At 37.0% G+C, this 16,578-nt stretch overlaps 1 protein-coding gene and 1 long non-coding RNA gene across 5 annotated transcripts in view; one reads left to right on the top strand and one right to left on the bottom strand.

Annotated features, from left to right (window-relative positions):
• LOC132160252 (uncharacterized) overlaps window positions 1–16,578 on the top strand; it is an 849,275-nt gene that overhangs the window by 247,324 nt on the left and 585,373 nt on the right. For all 4 annotated transcript variants that reach the window (XM_059569989.1, XM_059569988.1, XM_059569991.1 and 1 more), the window contains 2 exons: window positions 6,798–7,118; window positions 7,436–7,771. In XM_059569989.1, the coding sequence (XP_059425972.1) occupies window positions 6,798–7,118; window positions 7,436–7,771 (657 nt within the window). The remainder of the gene's footprint in view (window positions 1–6,797; window positions 7,119–7,435; window positions 7,772–16,578) is intronic.
• LOC132159076 (uncharacterized) lies at window positions 9,266–10,499 on the bottom strand. The gene is made up of 2 exons (XR_009437768.1): window positions 10,384–10,499; window positions 9,266–9,964 (listed from the first exon to the last, which is right to left on the bottom strand). It is a non-coding gene; the product is annotated as an uncharacterized LOC132159076 (long non-coding RNA).

The following is a 16,578-nucleotide window of genomic DNA, read 5'->3' as shown; positions in this document are numbered from 1 at the left end:
CACAGTACTGAATCTGCCTTACTTAGAGTGACTAACGATATTTTGATTTCAGTTGACTCTGGGAACTGTGCAGTCCTTGTTTTGTTAGACTTAAGCGCAGCTTTCGACACTGTGGACCATTCGATTCTGTTGCAGAGATTAAATTATGAGGTCGGCATTCGTGACAATGCATTGCAGTGGTTTGAGTCTTATCTTTTAAATAGGAGCTTATCTGTTGAAATTGGAGAGTTTTCTTCTTCCTCAGTACCAATAGATTGTGGGGTGCCTCAGGGCTCCATCCTGGGTCCAATTCTTTTCTCTCTTTACATGCTTCCATTGCGCTTGATTTTTGAGCATCATAAAATCAACTATCACATCTATGCAGATGATATTCAACTCTATTTATCACTAGATTTTGGAAATGAATCTGTTTCTTCCCTATTAGCTTGTTTAAAAGATATTAGAGAATGGATGGACAAGAACTTTCTCCAATTAAATGAAAATAAAGCGGAGGTTATCCTGTTTGGCTCCAAAACCCAAATTAACAAATACAGTGCTTTTTTAAACAATTCGCAGTTAAAAAGTAACTCTTATGTTAAAAACCTAGGGGTCATTTTTGACTGTATAAACTCTAAAATATCATTTCAACCATACAGCATGTGAATAAATAAAATGCATACTTTTCATAACATTTCATTATTCATAAAATGCATAACGTTTCTGGTGTTTAGATTTGTACTTCAAAATAATGAGCTGCAAGTTTAAGAATAGCCCTAGACTAGTTTCTCTCTCTCTCTCTCTCTCTCTCTCTCTCTCTCTCTCTCTCTCTATTTAACAGCATTTGCTCAGTTAAATACGTCTTCCTTACGTTAGAATTAATGTTTTCCTGCCTTGATAAATATTGGGCTCATGATCAACAAGTTGGGATTCGCCTCAATCTGATATAAAGTCAAACTGCTGACAGTAAAGCTGCGTAGTGAGAGGAGTCCCGCGCGCTGTGAGGCGGGAACAGAGGATTCCGCTTGGCCTTCAGCAAACATCCACGATCATAAATAACAATGATTTTCGTAAAATAATGATTAATTATTAATTGATAATTTGTTATTATCATTATGGTCTCGTGAAAATAATAATATGGGCTGCGAGAAAATAATGAATACAAAGAGTAGTGCTGCTGAGTGCAAGCATGTTTCAGCCCAGTAACACACCGTTCCAGCCCAAAAACAGACCGAATTCAGTTCAGCTGGAAGTTGGGTTGGGTTTTTGGTGATAGTTATGTATGGCTTGTGGGGGATGAAATTCACAGTGCTGGCTCTCTCCGACGAGAGTCTATGTAATATTAATTAAATATTGCTCATAAATGGCTGAGTAGAGGCTTGGACCCGGAAACAGCAGTCCTTGCATCATTACTTAACAAGAGAATTCTCCCAAGCCAACAAACTGATTTCAGAGCAAGAACGCCAATCCAGAGCAGAAACGACAGCAGACTTTTTTTTTTTCAGTGTATTGACTTGCATGGTTCAGTTGTTCACCACAAGACTAGTACTGTGCACTAAAAAAGCAATTATGGTAATTTTTTATTTCATGATGTACAATCATTTTCAATACCATTGGCAAAACTACCACATACTGTATACTGCCATATAAATATTTTAAAATTACTTTTTTTTTGTCCTTCCATTTTTTCATCAATTATATTGGTTTTGGAGACAAAGTCTCTGGAATTTACAGCTGCAAAAAGGAGGTGTTCCCTGGTTTAAGGTTTTTGGTAATCCGGGTCCAAAGGAATGCCTTAGCATCCTTCCTTTCCTGATAAGGCTAGTCCAAAATTAGCCCAATTGCGCTTCCAGAAGGTTCCCCGATAAAACATTGCTTCCTGGGGTAAAATATAAGTTTTTTAGCAGGGTTGCCTTGGTCAAATTTGCATTTTAGGGGCTAAATATCACGTTATTTGTATTGAGATCGCTTTGACCCGCGGACATGAAAAACAACCACAGACTTGGCAACACTGGTTGGCATTTACTACACCGAGCTGTAATTCACTGACAATCTAGACAAAATCGATGTTAAAATCGCAGGCGATTCTTTGTCGATTTTGAAAACGATTTTGTGTTAGTTGTCGGTAGACTACGGCTCTGTGTAGTAACTGCAGCTCCACCTGAACCAGTGTTGCCAAGGCTGCGGTTGTTTTTCATGTCCGCGGTTTGAAGCAACCCAAATAACAATAACGTGATATTTAGCTCCCAAAATGTGAATTTTACCAGGGCAACCCTTACAAAAGATGTATATTTTAACCCCGGGAAGCAATTTTTATTGGGGAACCTCCCGGAAACGCGATTGGGCTAGTTTTGGACTAGTTTTAAGAAGCAACTCGGCAGGATTTGTTGTGAAAACCTGGCAACCCTGATCTGAACGCACGTGCTGGAGATATACTTCTAATTACAGGAGTATCTTTACTGATGAGATGTGCATGAAAATCGCATTCGATTTTTTGCACAGCACTACACAAAAAGGGAAAGGGGGGTGACATCTCCTTTAGCCATCTTGGCTAGCCTAGAAATCTAGATGCACCCTAGCGGCAGCAAAATGTATTTCGCAGCCTAGAGTACAGTCTAGCAACTCTCAATACACCTTCTAGCAGCAAAAACCCAGATTGGGTCAGGCCAATCACGTAGTGTATAGAGCAAGCGGGGCGGGCTTAACATATGACGACAGAGAGTTGCGATGGCTGCCACTTGAAAACAAAGAATGGCGGCTGCAGCTGTCAAACAACGATCTTTTGAATCGGCTTTGGCCGCGACTCTGGAGGACTTGGAGTTAAGTTTCTCTTTAAGAAAAGAGCAAAGAACGGCACTTAAGTAATTTTTAAAAAAGGAAGATGTGTTTGGAGTTTCTTCGTTGCTCTGATTGGTCGTTGCGCTATCCTATTGCGTGCAGAGGGATTTTGAGAGACAGCCGTTTATCCCGCCCCTCGGAGTAAGCCTCGTCTATGGAGAGTTTCCAGACTAAACATCTTGATGTAAGTCTGGCTGGCCAGGCTACATCTTGGCACCATGATTGTGTTTTATGATGCACTAATGGTTTGATGGGGAAATGCTCCGAACTGTGGAATGCGGTGTTGGTTTCTTTACTAAAATGGACTGTTCAAGGATAATCCTACAATAACATCAGATGGCTTTGACCTGTAAGGACTGTACAATGTAAAAACTGGTCTCTTCTTGTATAACACTTGAGGTTGTTCATTGTTTGCTCATAACTGAAATCCCTAATCATGCAGATTTTTGCTACATGCTCTGTGTAGTGCTTTTTTTATTGGTAATGCTTACAAATCTGTTATTTTATAACAGTAAAGTATTGTCATGTTTATCAAAACTTCATCACTTTATCAGACTTTAAATAGAATAGGTTAGGCCACATGAAGTCGTCCTGGACAGAGGTGGACACTGGACAGTAGCAAAGTACAATTTACTTGAGTATTGTACTTAAGAACACTTTCTGAGTATCTGTACTTTAATTGTGCATTAATTGTTTCACAAATTAATTACAACCATTCACATTACTGTAAGTAGTTTTTTTTTTGTTTTTGCGTACTTGTACTTTTTTGAGTATTCTTTTAAAGCTGTACTTTTACTTGTACTTAAAGGGTTAGTTCACCCAATAATCAAAATGTAATGTATGTAATTAATAACTCACCCTCATGTCATTCCAAACCCATAAGACCTCCGTTTATCTTTGGAACACAGTTAAAGATATTTTAGATTTAGTCCAAGAGCTCTCAGTCCCTCCATTGAAACTGTGTGTACGGTATACTGTCCATGTCCAGAAAAAAAAAAAAAAAAAAAAAAACATCATCAAAGTAAGTCCACGTGACATCAGAGGGTCAGTTAGGATATTTTGAAGCATTGAAAATACATTTTGGTCCAAAAATAGCAAAAACTACGACCTTATTCAGCATTGTCTTCTCTTCCGTGACTGTTGTGAGAGAGTTCAAAACAAAGCAGTTTGCGATATCCGATTCGTGAACAAATCATTCAATGTAACCAGATCTTTTTGAACCAGTTCACCAAATCGAACTGAATCGTTTTAAACAGTTCGCGTCTCCAAATTAATCCACAAAAGACTTAAGCTGTTAACTTTTTTAATGTGGCTGACACTCCCTCTCAGTTAAAACAAACCAATATCCCGGAGTAATGCATTTACTCACACAGTACACTGACTGAACTGCTGTGAGGAGAGAACTGAAGATGAACACCGAGCTGAGCCAGATAATGAACTAAATATTAACTCGTTTACGAGTCAAGAACCGGTTGCATCGGTTTTCAGAACTACCAGTAGTTCTTTCAGACAGTTCGATTAAATAAACCGGTTGAAGCAAACAAAAAAGTACAAGTACGCAAAAAAAAAAAAAAACATGAGCATGAGCAAACAATGAACAACCTCAAGTGTTATACAAGAAGAGACCAGTTCGAATCAGAGGATCTTGATGAATGAATAGTCAAATCCGAAGCCTGGCACAAGCTAAGCGTGGTTTTTAAGGCTCTTAGCTCAGCATCTTCTCCTGGAATTCCAAAATCTAAAAAAAAAACACCCTGATCTGGTGATCAGTGATCTATATAGGGTGACGTTGTCATACTCTCAGGATTTGAGTGAGCCAGTCAGGAATGGTACCTTTTGGAGGGAAGTTTTACACTCTTTGTTCCTAGTATGGTGTCTTGCATATAAAATTAGATTGGGGGGTTCAAGAGAAGAATCTTTAAGATTCTTGTAAAGCTAAAGTGTTGCATAGGCATCAACATATACACTTTCATTTAGATCATGAAAATACAAACTCATTGATACCACACATCATATAGATGAGGTTATATTAACTAGTAATCCATCCATAAACATGTATAAAACATATAGAATACACAAAACACAATATACAAGAACAGTAACCGCATACAATGCCCTAAAGTATATGTGTTCATTCAAAGAAAGGTTTTTCTATGAATTAATTAGAGAAGAATCCCCTTTTATGTGCATTTTGTGTCTGTTTTTGAGAGACTTGAGTTTAGAGTTGCTTAGCCACATTCCTGGGCATTATGAACCTAGTGTTATCAGATAGTGTGCCTTTGGGAACTAGGGAACCAGAGGCCTGTTCTGCCTTTGAGGTGATGCTTGCATTTTTGGGGAAGAGTCCATAGAACCTTTGTTTAGATGAGGAGGCATTCGATATTATTTGTTAAATGTAACAAATAGTTGTGTATCTGTTTTGTCCAAATGCTACGTGTCAAATTAAAAAAGAAATGGCAACATCTAAAATGCAAAAAAAAAAAATTCTCCATGTAACACATTTGCATAATGTCTGTCTACTGGCTACTTTGGCTCACCCTCATTTAAAGGTAGATAAAAGGCCTATAAGAAATTATAACAGTTGAATCAATTGTTCAAGTGTATTTTTAACACTATTTCTCTGCAGTGAAAGTGAAAATGAGATGATGTATAGCCATACTTAAAATGTGTGCTCTGCATTTAACCCATCCAAGTGCACACACACCCAGAACAGTGGGCAGCCATTTTTGCTGTTTATTTTGCAGTTGTTTTTCCATTTAGCAGTTGGGGATCAGGTGACTTGCTCAAGGGTCTCAATTCAGTCACGGTACTGAAGGTTGAAGAGAGTGTACATTTACTCCCCCACTTTCAATCCTTATCAGTACTGAGACTCGAATCTGTGGCTTTTTGGTTACAAGTCTGACTCTCTAACCATAAGGCCATAAGTGCAACAGCAACCTGTCATGTTCTCAACATTGTCAGTATTAACAGACATTTAGTTTACCATTATGTAGAGAAATGACACATTTCATGGACTGCATCTAGTGCTCGATGGCTTTAAAGCAGGGCACCCTCCTGCATTCTTAACACACCCTCAGGTGCACACGAACGCATTTAGAGTGTCTGTAATGAGCTGATTTCGTGTATGAGTAAAGAAGCCCTATGACTGCAACTACCATCATTAAAATTTTCATAAAATTCTGAAATTATTGTACATTACAGGATTTTTTTCATTATTGATCATACATCATACAGAGGTAAAAATTATCGTACAAATACGATAATTATCGTACGTCTGGCAACACTGTTTGGGTTGATCAGCTTGTGCTTCTTGACTGTCACTGTGGGACTCAGACTTGAACTGATGTGGTAAAACTGACAGGTGCTGCAACAATGTAAACTAACTAAATTTGAACATTGTCAATTTAGTTGTCCTATTCTAGTAGACTCCCTGAACCAAATTTCTGGCCTGTAAATGAGCATAATACTGTAGGTGCCTTTAATAAGTGTTTCTAAGACTGATCTCAGTTATCTCTTCATTAAGAGCAATGTAATATGTGACCCTGGAGCACAAAACCAGTCATTGGTGGCACAGGTGTATTTGTAGCAATAGCCAACAATACATTGTATGGCTCAAAATAATCAATTTTCTTTTATGCCAAAAATATTTAGCCTATGAAGTAGGGATTATGTTCCATAAAGATATTTTGTAAATTTCCTACTGTAAATATTTCAAAACTTAATTTTTGATTCGTAAAAATGATTGCTAAAACCTTAATTTGGACATCTTTAAAGGCAATTTTCTCAATATTTAGATTTTCTTTCCTTTTTTTTTCTTTTTTTTTTTTTTCACCCTCAGATTCCAGATTTTAAAAAGCTGTATCTCGGCCAAATATTGTCCTATCCTAACAAGCCATGCATCAATGAAAGCTTATTTGTAAAAAACATAATAATAAAAAAACACGAGTTTAATCTCCCTGAAACTGTTTCTGTTTGTTCTTCAGGTGTGTTTGGTGCTGAAACAGATGAAGTGAAGTCAGTGTCAGTGATGGAGGGAGATTCTGTCACTCTGAACCCTGATCTCACTCAAATAAAGAAATTTAATCTGATACAGTGGTGGTATGGAGATTCAGTCATTGCTCAGATTGATAAAAATGACATCTCATATCCCAGTCACACTGAGATATTCAGAGACCGAATGCAGCTGGACCAGACTGGATCTCTGACCATCAGGAACATGAGAACCAAACACTCTGGACTTTATAAAGCGGAGATCAGCCACAGCGATGGGACCTCACCTATGCAATTCAATGTTTCTATGTATGGTGAGAATGTGTATTGTTAATATTTGGTTTTCTTTTTATTTTATTAAAAAGTCCATATGCTTTTTAAAACATAAATTTTTCTTTTTATTGTAATGTACCTGTTTGTGCATGTCTAAAACTGCAAAGTAACAAAATTGATCAATTGTTTGTTTACTGTTTGACAATTATTGTTGTCATGTCGCAGAGACACTGTGTCTTTGAAAGTGAAAGCAAAACCATAAGACATATAAACATAAGATGAACTGATCAACTGTAAAACTATTCTAGTACAAGTAAAATTATTTAATATGTTAAATCTCTGTCTGAATTTCTTGTAGAGTCTCCATCTGTTATTACTGGGGGTAAAACTGAATTGAAGAGTGTGTCGATGACGGAGGGAGATTCTGTCACTCTTCATGTTCCTCAAATACAAGGAGATGAGCTGATAGTGTGGAGGTTTGGAGAAGAAGGAAAACTCATAGCTAAAGCTGATATAGAGGCCAAGAGATCACCATTATATTATGATGAAGAGAGATTCAGAGACAGACTGAAGCTGGATCAGACTGGATCTCTGATCATCACAAACACTAGAACCACAGACACTGGATACTATACAGTGAAGATCAGCAGCAACAAACAGACTTTATCCCAGCAATATGTTGTTTCCATCAGTGGTGAGTAATTCAAGTCTTTAATAGTACTGATTGTTTATCAGCTGACTGTTATAAATCAGACACATTCACACTAGTATCTAGGTGGGAACTGTAAGAAATCTTGTGGTGAAACTGGTATTATATTTTATTTAGTTTATGTTTTTCCATCAGATGGCTTTAGTCTGTCTCCATTCTTTTGATTTTAAATGTCTTTGCGGAGTTTGCTCTCTTTTTAAATTATATACTTTATTAACCCCCCCCCCCCCCCCCCAAATTTTTTTTTTTCTATGTATTATTATTATTATTATTATTATTATACAGAATTGAAATATATATATTAAGCTAGCTGAGACTTGTTATAGCACTTGCTTATCATTGCTCTTTTGTTGATTTTGATTGCCTCCATTGTCCTCATTTGTAAGTCAAATTGGATAAAAGTGTCTGCTAAATGACTAGGCTTTCCCTGGGTCAGTGACATTGTCAGCACAGATTTGAATATTCCAGTGTGATTTTTGTCATAAGTTTATAGGAATAAGATAATGTGCTGATGTTCTAGGGCTGGGGAATAAATTGATTTTATCGATTAACCTAGAATGTGTAGTTAACATCGATTTGTTTGAATGAAAATCGGTTTTCTTTTTAACATCTGCCGACCATAGTTCTGATTGGGCTTAAGTTAACCCTCCCCCCTAGCATTTGCCATTAGTGATGGGAAGTTCGATTCTTTTCCGCGAACCGGTTCTTTCAGACGGTTCGATTCAATGAACCGGTTGAAAAAAACGGTTCAGCGGTTCTTTTACGCTCAACGTAATGGCGTCATTGGCGATATGATGTAATGGCGTCACGTCTATCATATATATATATATATATATATATATATATTAGAGGTGGGCATAGATTAATTTTTTAAATCTAGATTAATCTCACTGTGATCTTGAAATTAATCTAGATTAATCTAGATTAAAATGGCTCATTCGAATTCTGCTGAAGGCATTCAGAATATGTGTGTTACCCAAATAAAATTGACAAACAGTAAATCTTTAAGAAGGGGTTTATCAAGCTAGCATCTCCTGTTTCCAAAATGCATCACAAGGTGCTTGAAAAAGCTGTAAACTAATTCCACATTGCACAAGGTGCAAACAACCTTACGCCTGTTTCACACATACTCCGTCTGCAGTGCGTATGTGTTGCATATTTTTTTACGCACCCATGTTAACGGATTCCAGTTGCGTTCCAGGAGCGGTGCTTCTGCAGCAGTGCAGCGATCGTTTACGTACCGAGTAGCGAACTGCAAACGCATCCTGTGTGAAAGCACATCGAGTCCGTGCTGCACCACATACGTAACGCACACGGACTGCATACACACTGCAGACGGAGTATGTGTGAAACAGGCGTGAGCAGGGCCGTAGCTAGGGTAAGCGGGGACCCGGTGAAGGTTGTACCAGTGGGCCCTGTTTGAAATTGTTTAATTTGTATGTTCCTTTATTTTTATTTATTTGTGCTATTTACACAATGTTTAAGTTTTTAGGTGTCAAGGTACAGAAACTAAATAATTAAATGTAAAAAAGCACTGGATAGTCTTCAATGTAAAAATGAAATATACAATGAAACCTACATTTATTCAGACACCTTCAACATTTCTCACATTATTACAGTTTTGCTATATATATCAAAAATTATATCTGGTGTCTGAATAATTTTTGGTTTGACTGTTAAAACTACAAAGTAGTCAAGAGCAGTGAGTGATTTTCATTTTCATTTTCTTGGATTAACATTACAGCAGCCAGTAGCTAAATTAGGCACGGTCACTTTAAGAGACGATGAACGCATCCAATATAATACACACCCCATTTTTTTCCTCAACTGTTTACTTTCACTTAAGAAATAACTGACAGTTTTTTCGGGCATAATTTCCAAGGTGGATATTTTGACATATTTCGTATGTATTTGTTGGCACTAGAGCAAAAATAAGCAAATTCGATGTTCAATTGATTTGATCAAAACACTTGAAAATGCTTATTTTTAGCATCTCGAGATGCCTTCCTCTGCGTGAGCCCTGAACACCAGAACACCGCTGTGCTGAATTGGGCTCTTTCACATCTTTTTGTTTGTTTCAAACTGCGATTTGTATTTGTTCATTCAGGTGCAGTAGGGACTTTGAGGAGAACTTCGCAGAAGAGAGCTCGGTTCAGTGTCGCTGTCCATGATACGCGGCTCTCTCTCTCTCTCCGCACCGAACACAGTGCGCGAGTACGAAAAATAACCATGGTTTTATTATAGTAAAACTGTAGTAACCCATGGTTTTTTGGTGTGTTGACTACCATTTGTATAACCACAGATTTACTACAAATACCATGGTTAAACTATTGTTAATTTAGCAAAACCATGGTTAATTTGTGGTTACCGTGGTTTAACTATAGTAACCATGGTTTTTTGGTTTTATTTGTAGTAAAACCATGGTTAATTTTCATAAGGGTAACCAGCTCTGTTCATCTTTTCCGTGTCTTGTGTTTGGATGCTTTAATGTTTAAATCAACAAGCGGTAAGGCTTAAAAAGACGTGAGAAAGATACGCTTTCGTGACGATGCGCAGCAGTGGCCCGTCAACTGTCCTGAGCATCTTTTTAAGCTGACCTCTGCCAGTCGGTTATATAAAATATCAAGGTGAAAGTCATCATAGCTTGCTTAGTATAGACCCAGCTCCCAACCCAACTTTGAGAATAGATTAACGGCGATATTTTTTTTATCGCTCTATGCTGCTCAGTGTAGACTACAGGAGCACTGAGCAGCATCTCTGGCAGCATAGAGCGCCCTCTCGTGGCTGTAGACGGTAAAGACGGTTCATTTCTCTCGGTTCATGTCAAATTAATTTTGATAAATAACTCGCACCTGACTATAAGTCGCAGGACCAGCCAAACTATGAAAAAAAGTGTGACATAGTCCGGAAAATACGGTGTATATATATATATATATATATATATATATATATATATATACAACCCGAATTCCGGAAAAGTTGGGACGTTTTTTAAATTTTAATAAAATGAAAACTAAAAGACTTTCAAATCACATGAGCCAATATGTTATTCACAATAGAACATAGATAACATAGCAAATGTTTAAACTGAGAAAGTTTACAATTTTATGCACAAAATGAGCTCATTTCAATTTTGATTTCTGCTACAGGTCTCAAAATAGTTGGGACGGGGCATGTTTACCATGGTGTAGCATCTCCTTTTCTTTTCAAAACAGTTTGAAGACGTCTGGGCATTGAGGCTATGAGTTGCTGGAGTTTTGCTGTTGGAATTTGGTCCCATTCTTGCCTTATATAGATTTCCAGCTGCTGAAGAGTTCGTGGTCGTCTTTGACGTATTTTTCGTTTAATGATGCGCCAAATGTTCTCTATAGGTGAAAGATCTGGACTGCAGGCAGGCCAGGTTAGCACCCGGACTCTTCTACGACGAAGCCATGCTGTTGTTATAGCTGCAGTATGTGGTTTTGCATTGTCCTGCTGAAATAAACAAGGCCTTCCCTGAAATAGACGTTGTTTGGAGGGAAGCATATGTTGCTCTTAAACCTTTATATACCTTTCAGCATTCACAGAGCCTTCCAAAACATGCAAGCTGCCCATACCGTATGCACTTATGCACCCCCATACCATCAGAGATGCTGGCTTTTGAACTGAACGCTGATAACATGCTGGAAGGTCTACCTCCTCTTTAGCCCGGAGGACACGGCGTCCGTGATTTCCAACAAGAATGTCAAATTTGGACTCGTCTGACCATAAAACACTATTCCACTTTGAAATAGTCCATTTTAAATGAGCCTTGGCCCACAGGACACGACGGCGCTTCTGGACCATGTTCACATATGGCTTCCTTTTTGCATGATAGAGCTTTAGTTGGCATCTGCTGATGGCACGGCGGATTGTGTTTACGGACATTGGTTACTGAAAGTATTCCTGGGCCCATTTAGTAATGTCATTGACACAATCATGCCGATGAGTGATGCAGTGTCGTCTGAGAGCCCGAAGACCACGGGCATCCAATAAAGGTCTCCGGCCTTGTCCCTTACGCACAGAGATTTCTCCAGTTTCTCTGAATCTTTTGATGATGTTATGCACTGTAGATGATGAGATTTGCAAAGCCTTTGCAATTTGACGTTGAGGAACGTCAAAGAGACCCTACTTCTGAGAGACTCTGCTTCTCTAAGACAAAGCTTTTATAGCTAATCATGTTACAGACCTGATATCAATTAACTTAATTAATCACTAGATGTTCTCCCAGCTGAATCTTTTCAAAACTGCTTGCTTTTTTAGCCATTTGTTGCCCCCGTGCCAACTTTTTTGAGACCTGTAGCAGGCATTAAATTTTAAATGAGCTAATTAAGTGGATAAAAGTGTAAAATTTCTCAGTTTAAACATTTGCTACGTTATCTATGTTCTATTGTGAATAAAATATTGGCTCATGTGATTTGAAATTCCTTTAGTTTTCATTTTATTAAAATTAAAAAAAATTTTTTTTTTTAAAGTCCCAACTTTTCCGGAATTCGGGTTGTGTATATATATATATATATATATATATATATATATATATATATATATATATATATATATATATATATATATATATTAGTCAGTAATCATAACTTTAGTCAGTTAAAAACCTCATAATCATGAAAAGTTTACATTTGAGTTTTGCAACAACACACCCAAATACAGTAACAGCAATAATGTGCATACGAGGATTTAAGTCTTGAAGATATAAAGTAAATAAATTAGGTGTTATCAGCGCAGAAACTATGATCCACTTACTATACATAATCCATTGCGATGTATTTGTTATTAAATGAACTTACGTTTCGCCAGATTGCCCTTCATCCAAGCCCTCGGTTTACCCGCGCTCATAACATTAGCACAGAATCACCAGAAGAACCAGTTCAGTTCAGACGCTCTGTGAGTCAGTCGACTTCACTCTGAATCACGCATGCGCAGTATCATCAGCTCCTCAGCTCTCGAATCGGACGCGTCCAAAAGAAACGGTTTTGGTTCAGTGTACTGATGATCCGAAAACCGATGCAACCGGTTCTTGACTCGAGAACGAGAATCACTCTAACCGGCACGTGCTGCAGTTCAGTATCATCAGCTGCTCTACTCGTGTTCATGTTCTGTTTACTACAAACTCAATTTGTGAATGTGTCATCATTAACTATAAATACAGTACACATATTTCATAAATCATCCCTTATTCCTATTAAACATAGTGTTAATTATTGTCCAACTTCCCTGAAAACTCCTTTGGCCTTTACATTATTTACAATATACAAATTAGAAACATTCATCTTAAAAAAATAAATAAATAAAATAAAAGTTATTTTATCACACTTTCCGATGTTTAACAAAATACTTACAAAAATTACACACATGCGCAGTATCATCAGCTCATCTGTTCTCAGATCGGACGCGCTCGAAAGAAACAGTTTTCGGTTCAGTGTACTGGTGATTCGAAAACCGATGCAACCGGTTCTTGACTCGAGAACGAGAACTGCTCCAGCAGTGGGCGTGTTCGTTCGTCATCTGGCTCGGCTCGGTGTTCATCTTCAGTTCGGTCTACACAGCAGTTCAGTCAGTGTACTGTTTGAGTAAATTAATTACTCCGGGATATTGGTTTATTCAGACTCAGAGGGAGTGTCAGTCACCTTAAAAAAGTTAACATCTTAAGTAATTTGTGGATTAATGCTTATTGGAGACGTGAACCATTTCAAACGATTCAGTTCGATTTGGTGAACTGGTTTAACTGGTTCACTAAGAAGAACCGGTTAAATTGAACGATTCGTTCATGAAACGGACATCACTATTTGCCATGAGACATGCTGCCGTGCCGAGTGAGAGAGATGTTTCACCAGAGCTGGCCCTAGACCTTTTGGTATTTTGTTCTTATGTGGCAACATGTACAGAATGACAATAAAAGACCTTGAGTTCTTGAGTTGAGTTCCATGTTTGATGTCTAAAAGGAAAATTATGATACCACTGAGGTGAATGGCAGTGCAGTTCAACGAACACACACTGATGAATTTGCTGAATAAGAAGACTGATAAAGTGATTTTCACTGACCTTCAAAGAAACATTTTTAATTGACACCAGAGTTTAAGAGGCACAAACAACAGCCCATATATAATTTAAATGAAATCGAGCAAATATAATAACATTTAAATAAAATATTATATATAATAATAAATAGAACATTTAAATGTTTGAATTTTTCAAATAAACAAAATTAACAATAACATCTAAAACACCACAAACAAGATTAATAGTAACAATAATAAGAATTAGGTAATATTTCAATAGAACTATTAAAATCCATATTTGTGCAGAATGATGTGCTCAAAGCAACATGGAGTCACAGTGTACAGCGCTGCGCTGCTCAAGTGGGCATTTAAAAGTTCACGGCACAAAGGAGACACCCTTCGCTGCAGACTGTAGCGCGGTGACGTCATGTACGTACGTCACGTATATGTTTACCGCGCATGCGCTTGTAATTTGCATTGCGTGATGACGTTAGTTGTTTTCGGGTCGTGCGTGCATTAAAACGATGCGCATACTTAAAAGAAAACTCTAATAAAATGTTAAAGTATTAAAGAACATTAAGGTGTAAAAAAGACGGGAAAAACCATGTTTCATCTGAGGTAAAATTATACGGAATTAAAGTCTTACAATATATCTTACAATATATTAACATTCTGTTGCACTTTACTTCACTGTGTATATTGTAATATTACACTTCAATGGCACCTTATATTTCTTATTGAGCTAGTCAAAATTAAAACAGATAAAGTACAGTCGTCGGCTCTAATAGAGCAGATGGTAAAACGTGTGTTGTTCACAATTTGATGCAATCGATCCGGTCCGAATCTGCCTTTTTTTTTTCCCTACCTTTTCAAATTTCAAATCACATCAGAAAAGCATTTATTTTAAATAAAAACGAAGGGAATAATCAAACAGTTTTGAAGGAGGGCTTTATTGTCCTAATATGCTGGCATCCATTTAATAATTTGAATTAAAATTATAATTTACACTCATTATTGCATACTCTTTTATAATGTACTACAATACTGAGGTGCAAATAATTGCCACTATTTGCAATAAGTAATATAAATAGCAGAAAATCCTGCTATTTTAACATAGTATAAATAGAATCTATAGCCATTTGCTCTTAAGTGTAAATAGCCACTGCCTTTCTTATTTTAATCTTTCTTTTGCTATGGTTCTTGTTTATCTAATTTGTAACTATAAATTTGGAAATTTTTCTTTTGCTTTGGCAATTCTGCATGTGAAACATTTAAGCCAATAAAGTAGTTTTAAGTTCAGTTGACTACATACAGTATATTTTCAGTGTCTGCATCCCATTTTATGCAAGGTGCCTCCAAAAAAACCAAACTGATGACAGTGATCTTTTTTTATTTATTTCAAAGAACAAAACAGAAAATATAATTGTATATACAAATATATATTAAGACTATAGACATGACACAAGAAAAACCTCCATCACTGATGAAACAATAAGTCAAGCAGTAGCCCTCAAATTCTTTGAATGAATCAAACCCACACAGGACTCTCCTCATGCGACTCCTCACACAGCGAGGTGGACAGTCTTTAAATATCTCACTGCACCGGAGGCACTGGGTCAGAGAACATGACGCCCGTAACTCTGGTTGTTTTGTTCAGACAATCCACTCCAGTTCACGACACCTAATTTACATAAAATAACAAACAATACTAAAGCAATATTAAATCATTTTGAAGAAAGGCAGATGAGCCATACAAGGAAAATATTTTAAATGTATTTTTAAATATATTATAGCATGGTGTTAGAAAAAGCTTTTGCTTTGTCTGGAAACTACCTAAGAGATTTAATTTATAACCAGCATTAACATCAACTAAATTAATACATTTTCTCAAGTCAAAATTTAGGTTGGCTTGGCTTGAGAAAGCATGGCCTGAAAGTTTGAAGTTTTTGTCAATGTGAAAATTTTACAGTTGAGGGCTATACATTCTGTCAGAGAAAGAAAAACTGATAATTACAGGACTCTAGCCACATGAAGTGAGTCTCTTCTCTGAATTTCTTCTCACTGACAATGTCCCCAAAAAGTCATATTAAGACATGAAGGTCAATTTAAGAGGTAACACTTTACAATAAGGTGTCACTGGTAATCACTAGTTAATGTACTAACATGAACTAACAATGAACAATACATGTGTTACAGTATCTATTAATCTTTGATAATGTTAATGAAAAAGATTACAAATATGATATATTTTTTTGCAATGCATGCAACCATAAAATGGCTTTACTAACATTAATAAAGTCTTTCTGCTCTATTTTAAGACATCTTTAATGGTTCATTTTAGGCGAAATAAGACTTTGAAAGACAAGCATTCGAATACTATATCATAAAACATGTCATACGTGTTTGAAATCGCACACATGTGCAATGACACTCTCTATGATTATGACCAAAGCATTCTTACAATTAAAACCAATTTAAACGCAAATTTTTAAGAAAACAAAAGTAATATCTCATATCCACCATACCTTACGAACATCCGGAAGTGAATGAACCTGGATATGCGCATTAATGACAGTCAGTACGACGCGTACGGCGCACAATCGTAATTACGGTAAATACATATACGTTACTGCACATGCGCGGTAAATACGTGACGTACATACGTGACGTCGCTGCGCTACAGTCTGCAGCGAGGACTACTTGGCACAAAGCGAAGAAATGTCGAGTGCACAAATCCTAATGTATATCTGTCCAACAGTT

This window comes from Carassius carassius, chromosome 16, assembly GCF_963082965.1.
Source record: "Carassius carassius chromosome 16, fCarCar2.1, whole genome shotgun sequence".
Taxonomy (NCBI): Eukaryota; Metazoa; Chordata; class Actinopteri; order Cypriniformes; family Cyprinidae; genus Carassius; species Carassius carassius.
Note: the sequence above shows the minus strand (reverse complement) of the source record. Positions and strands in the feature narration are given on the sequence as shown.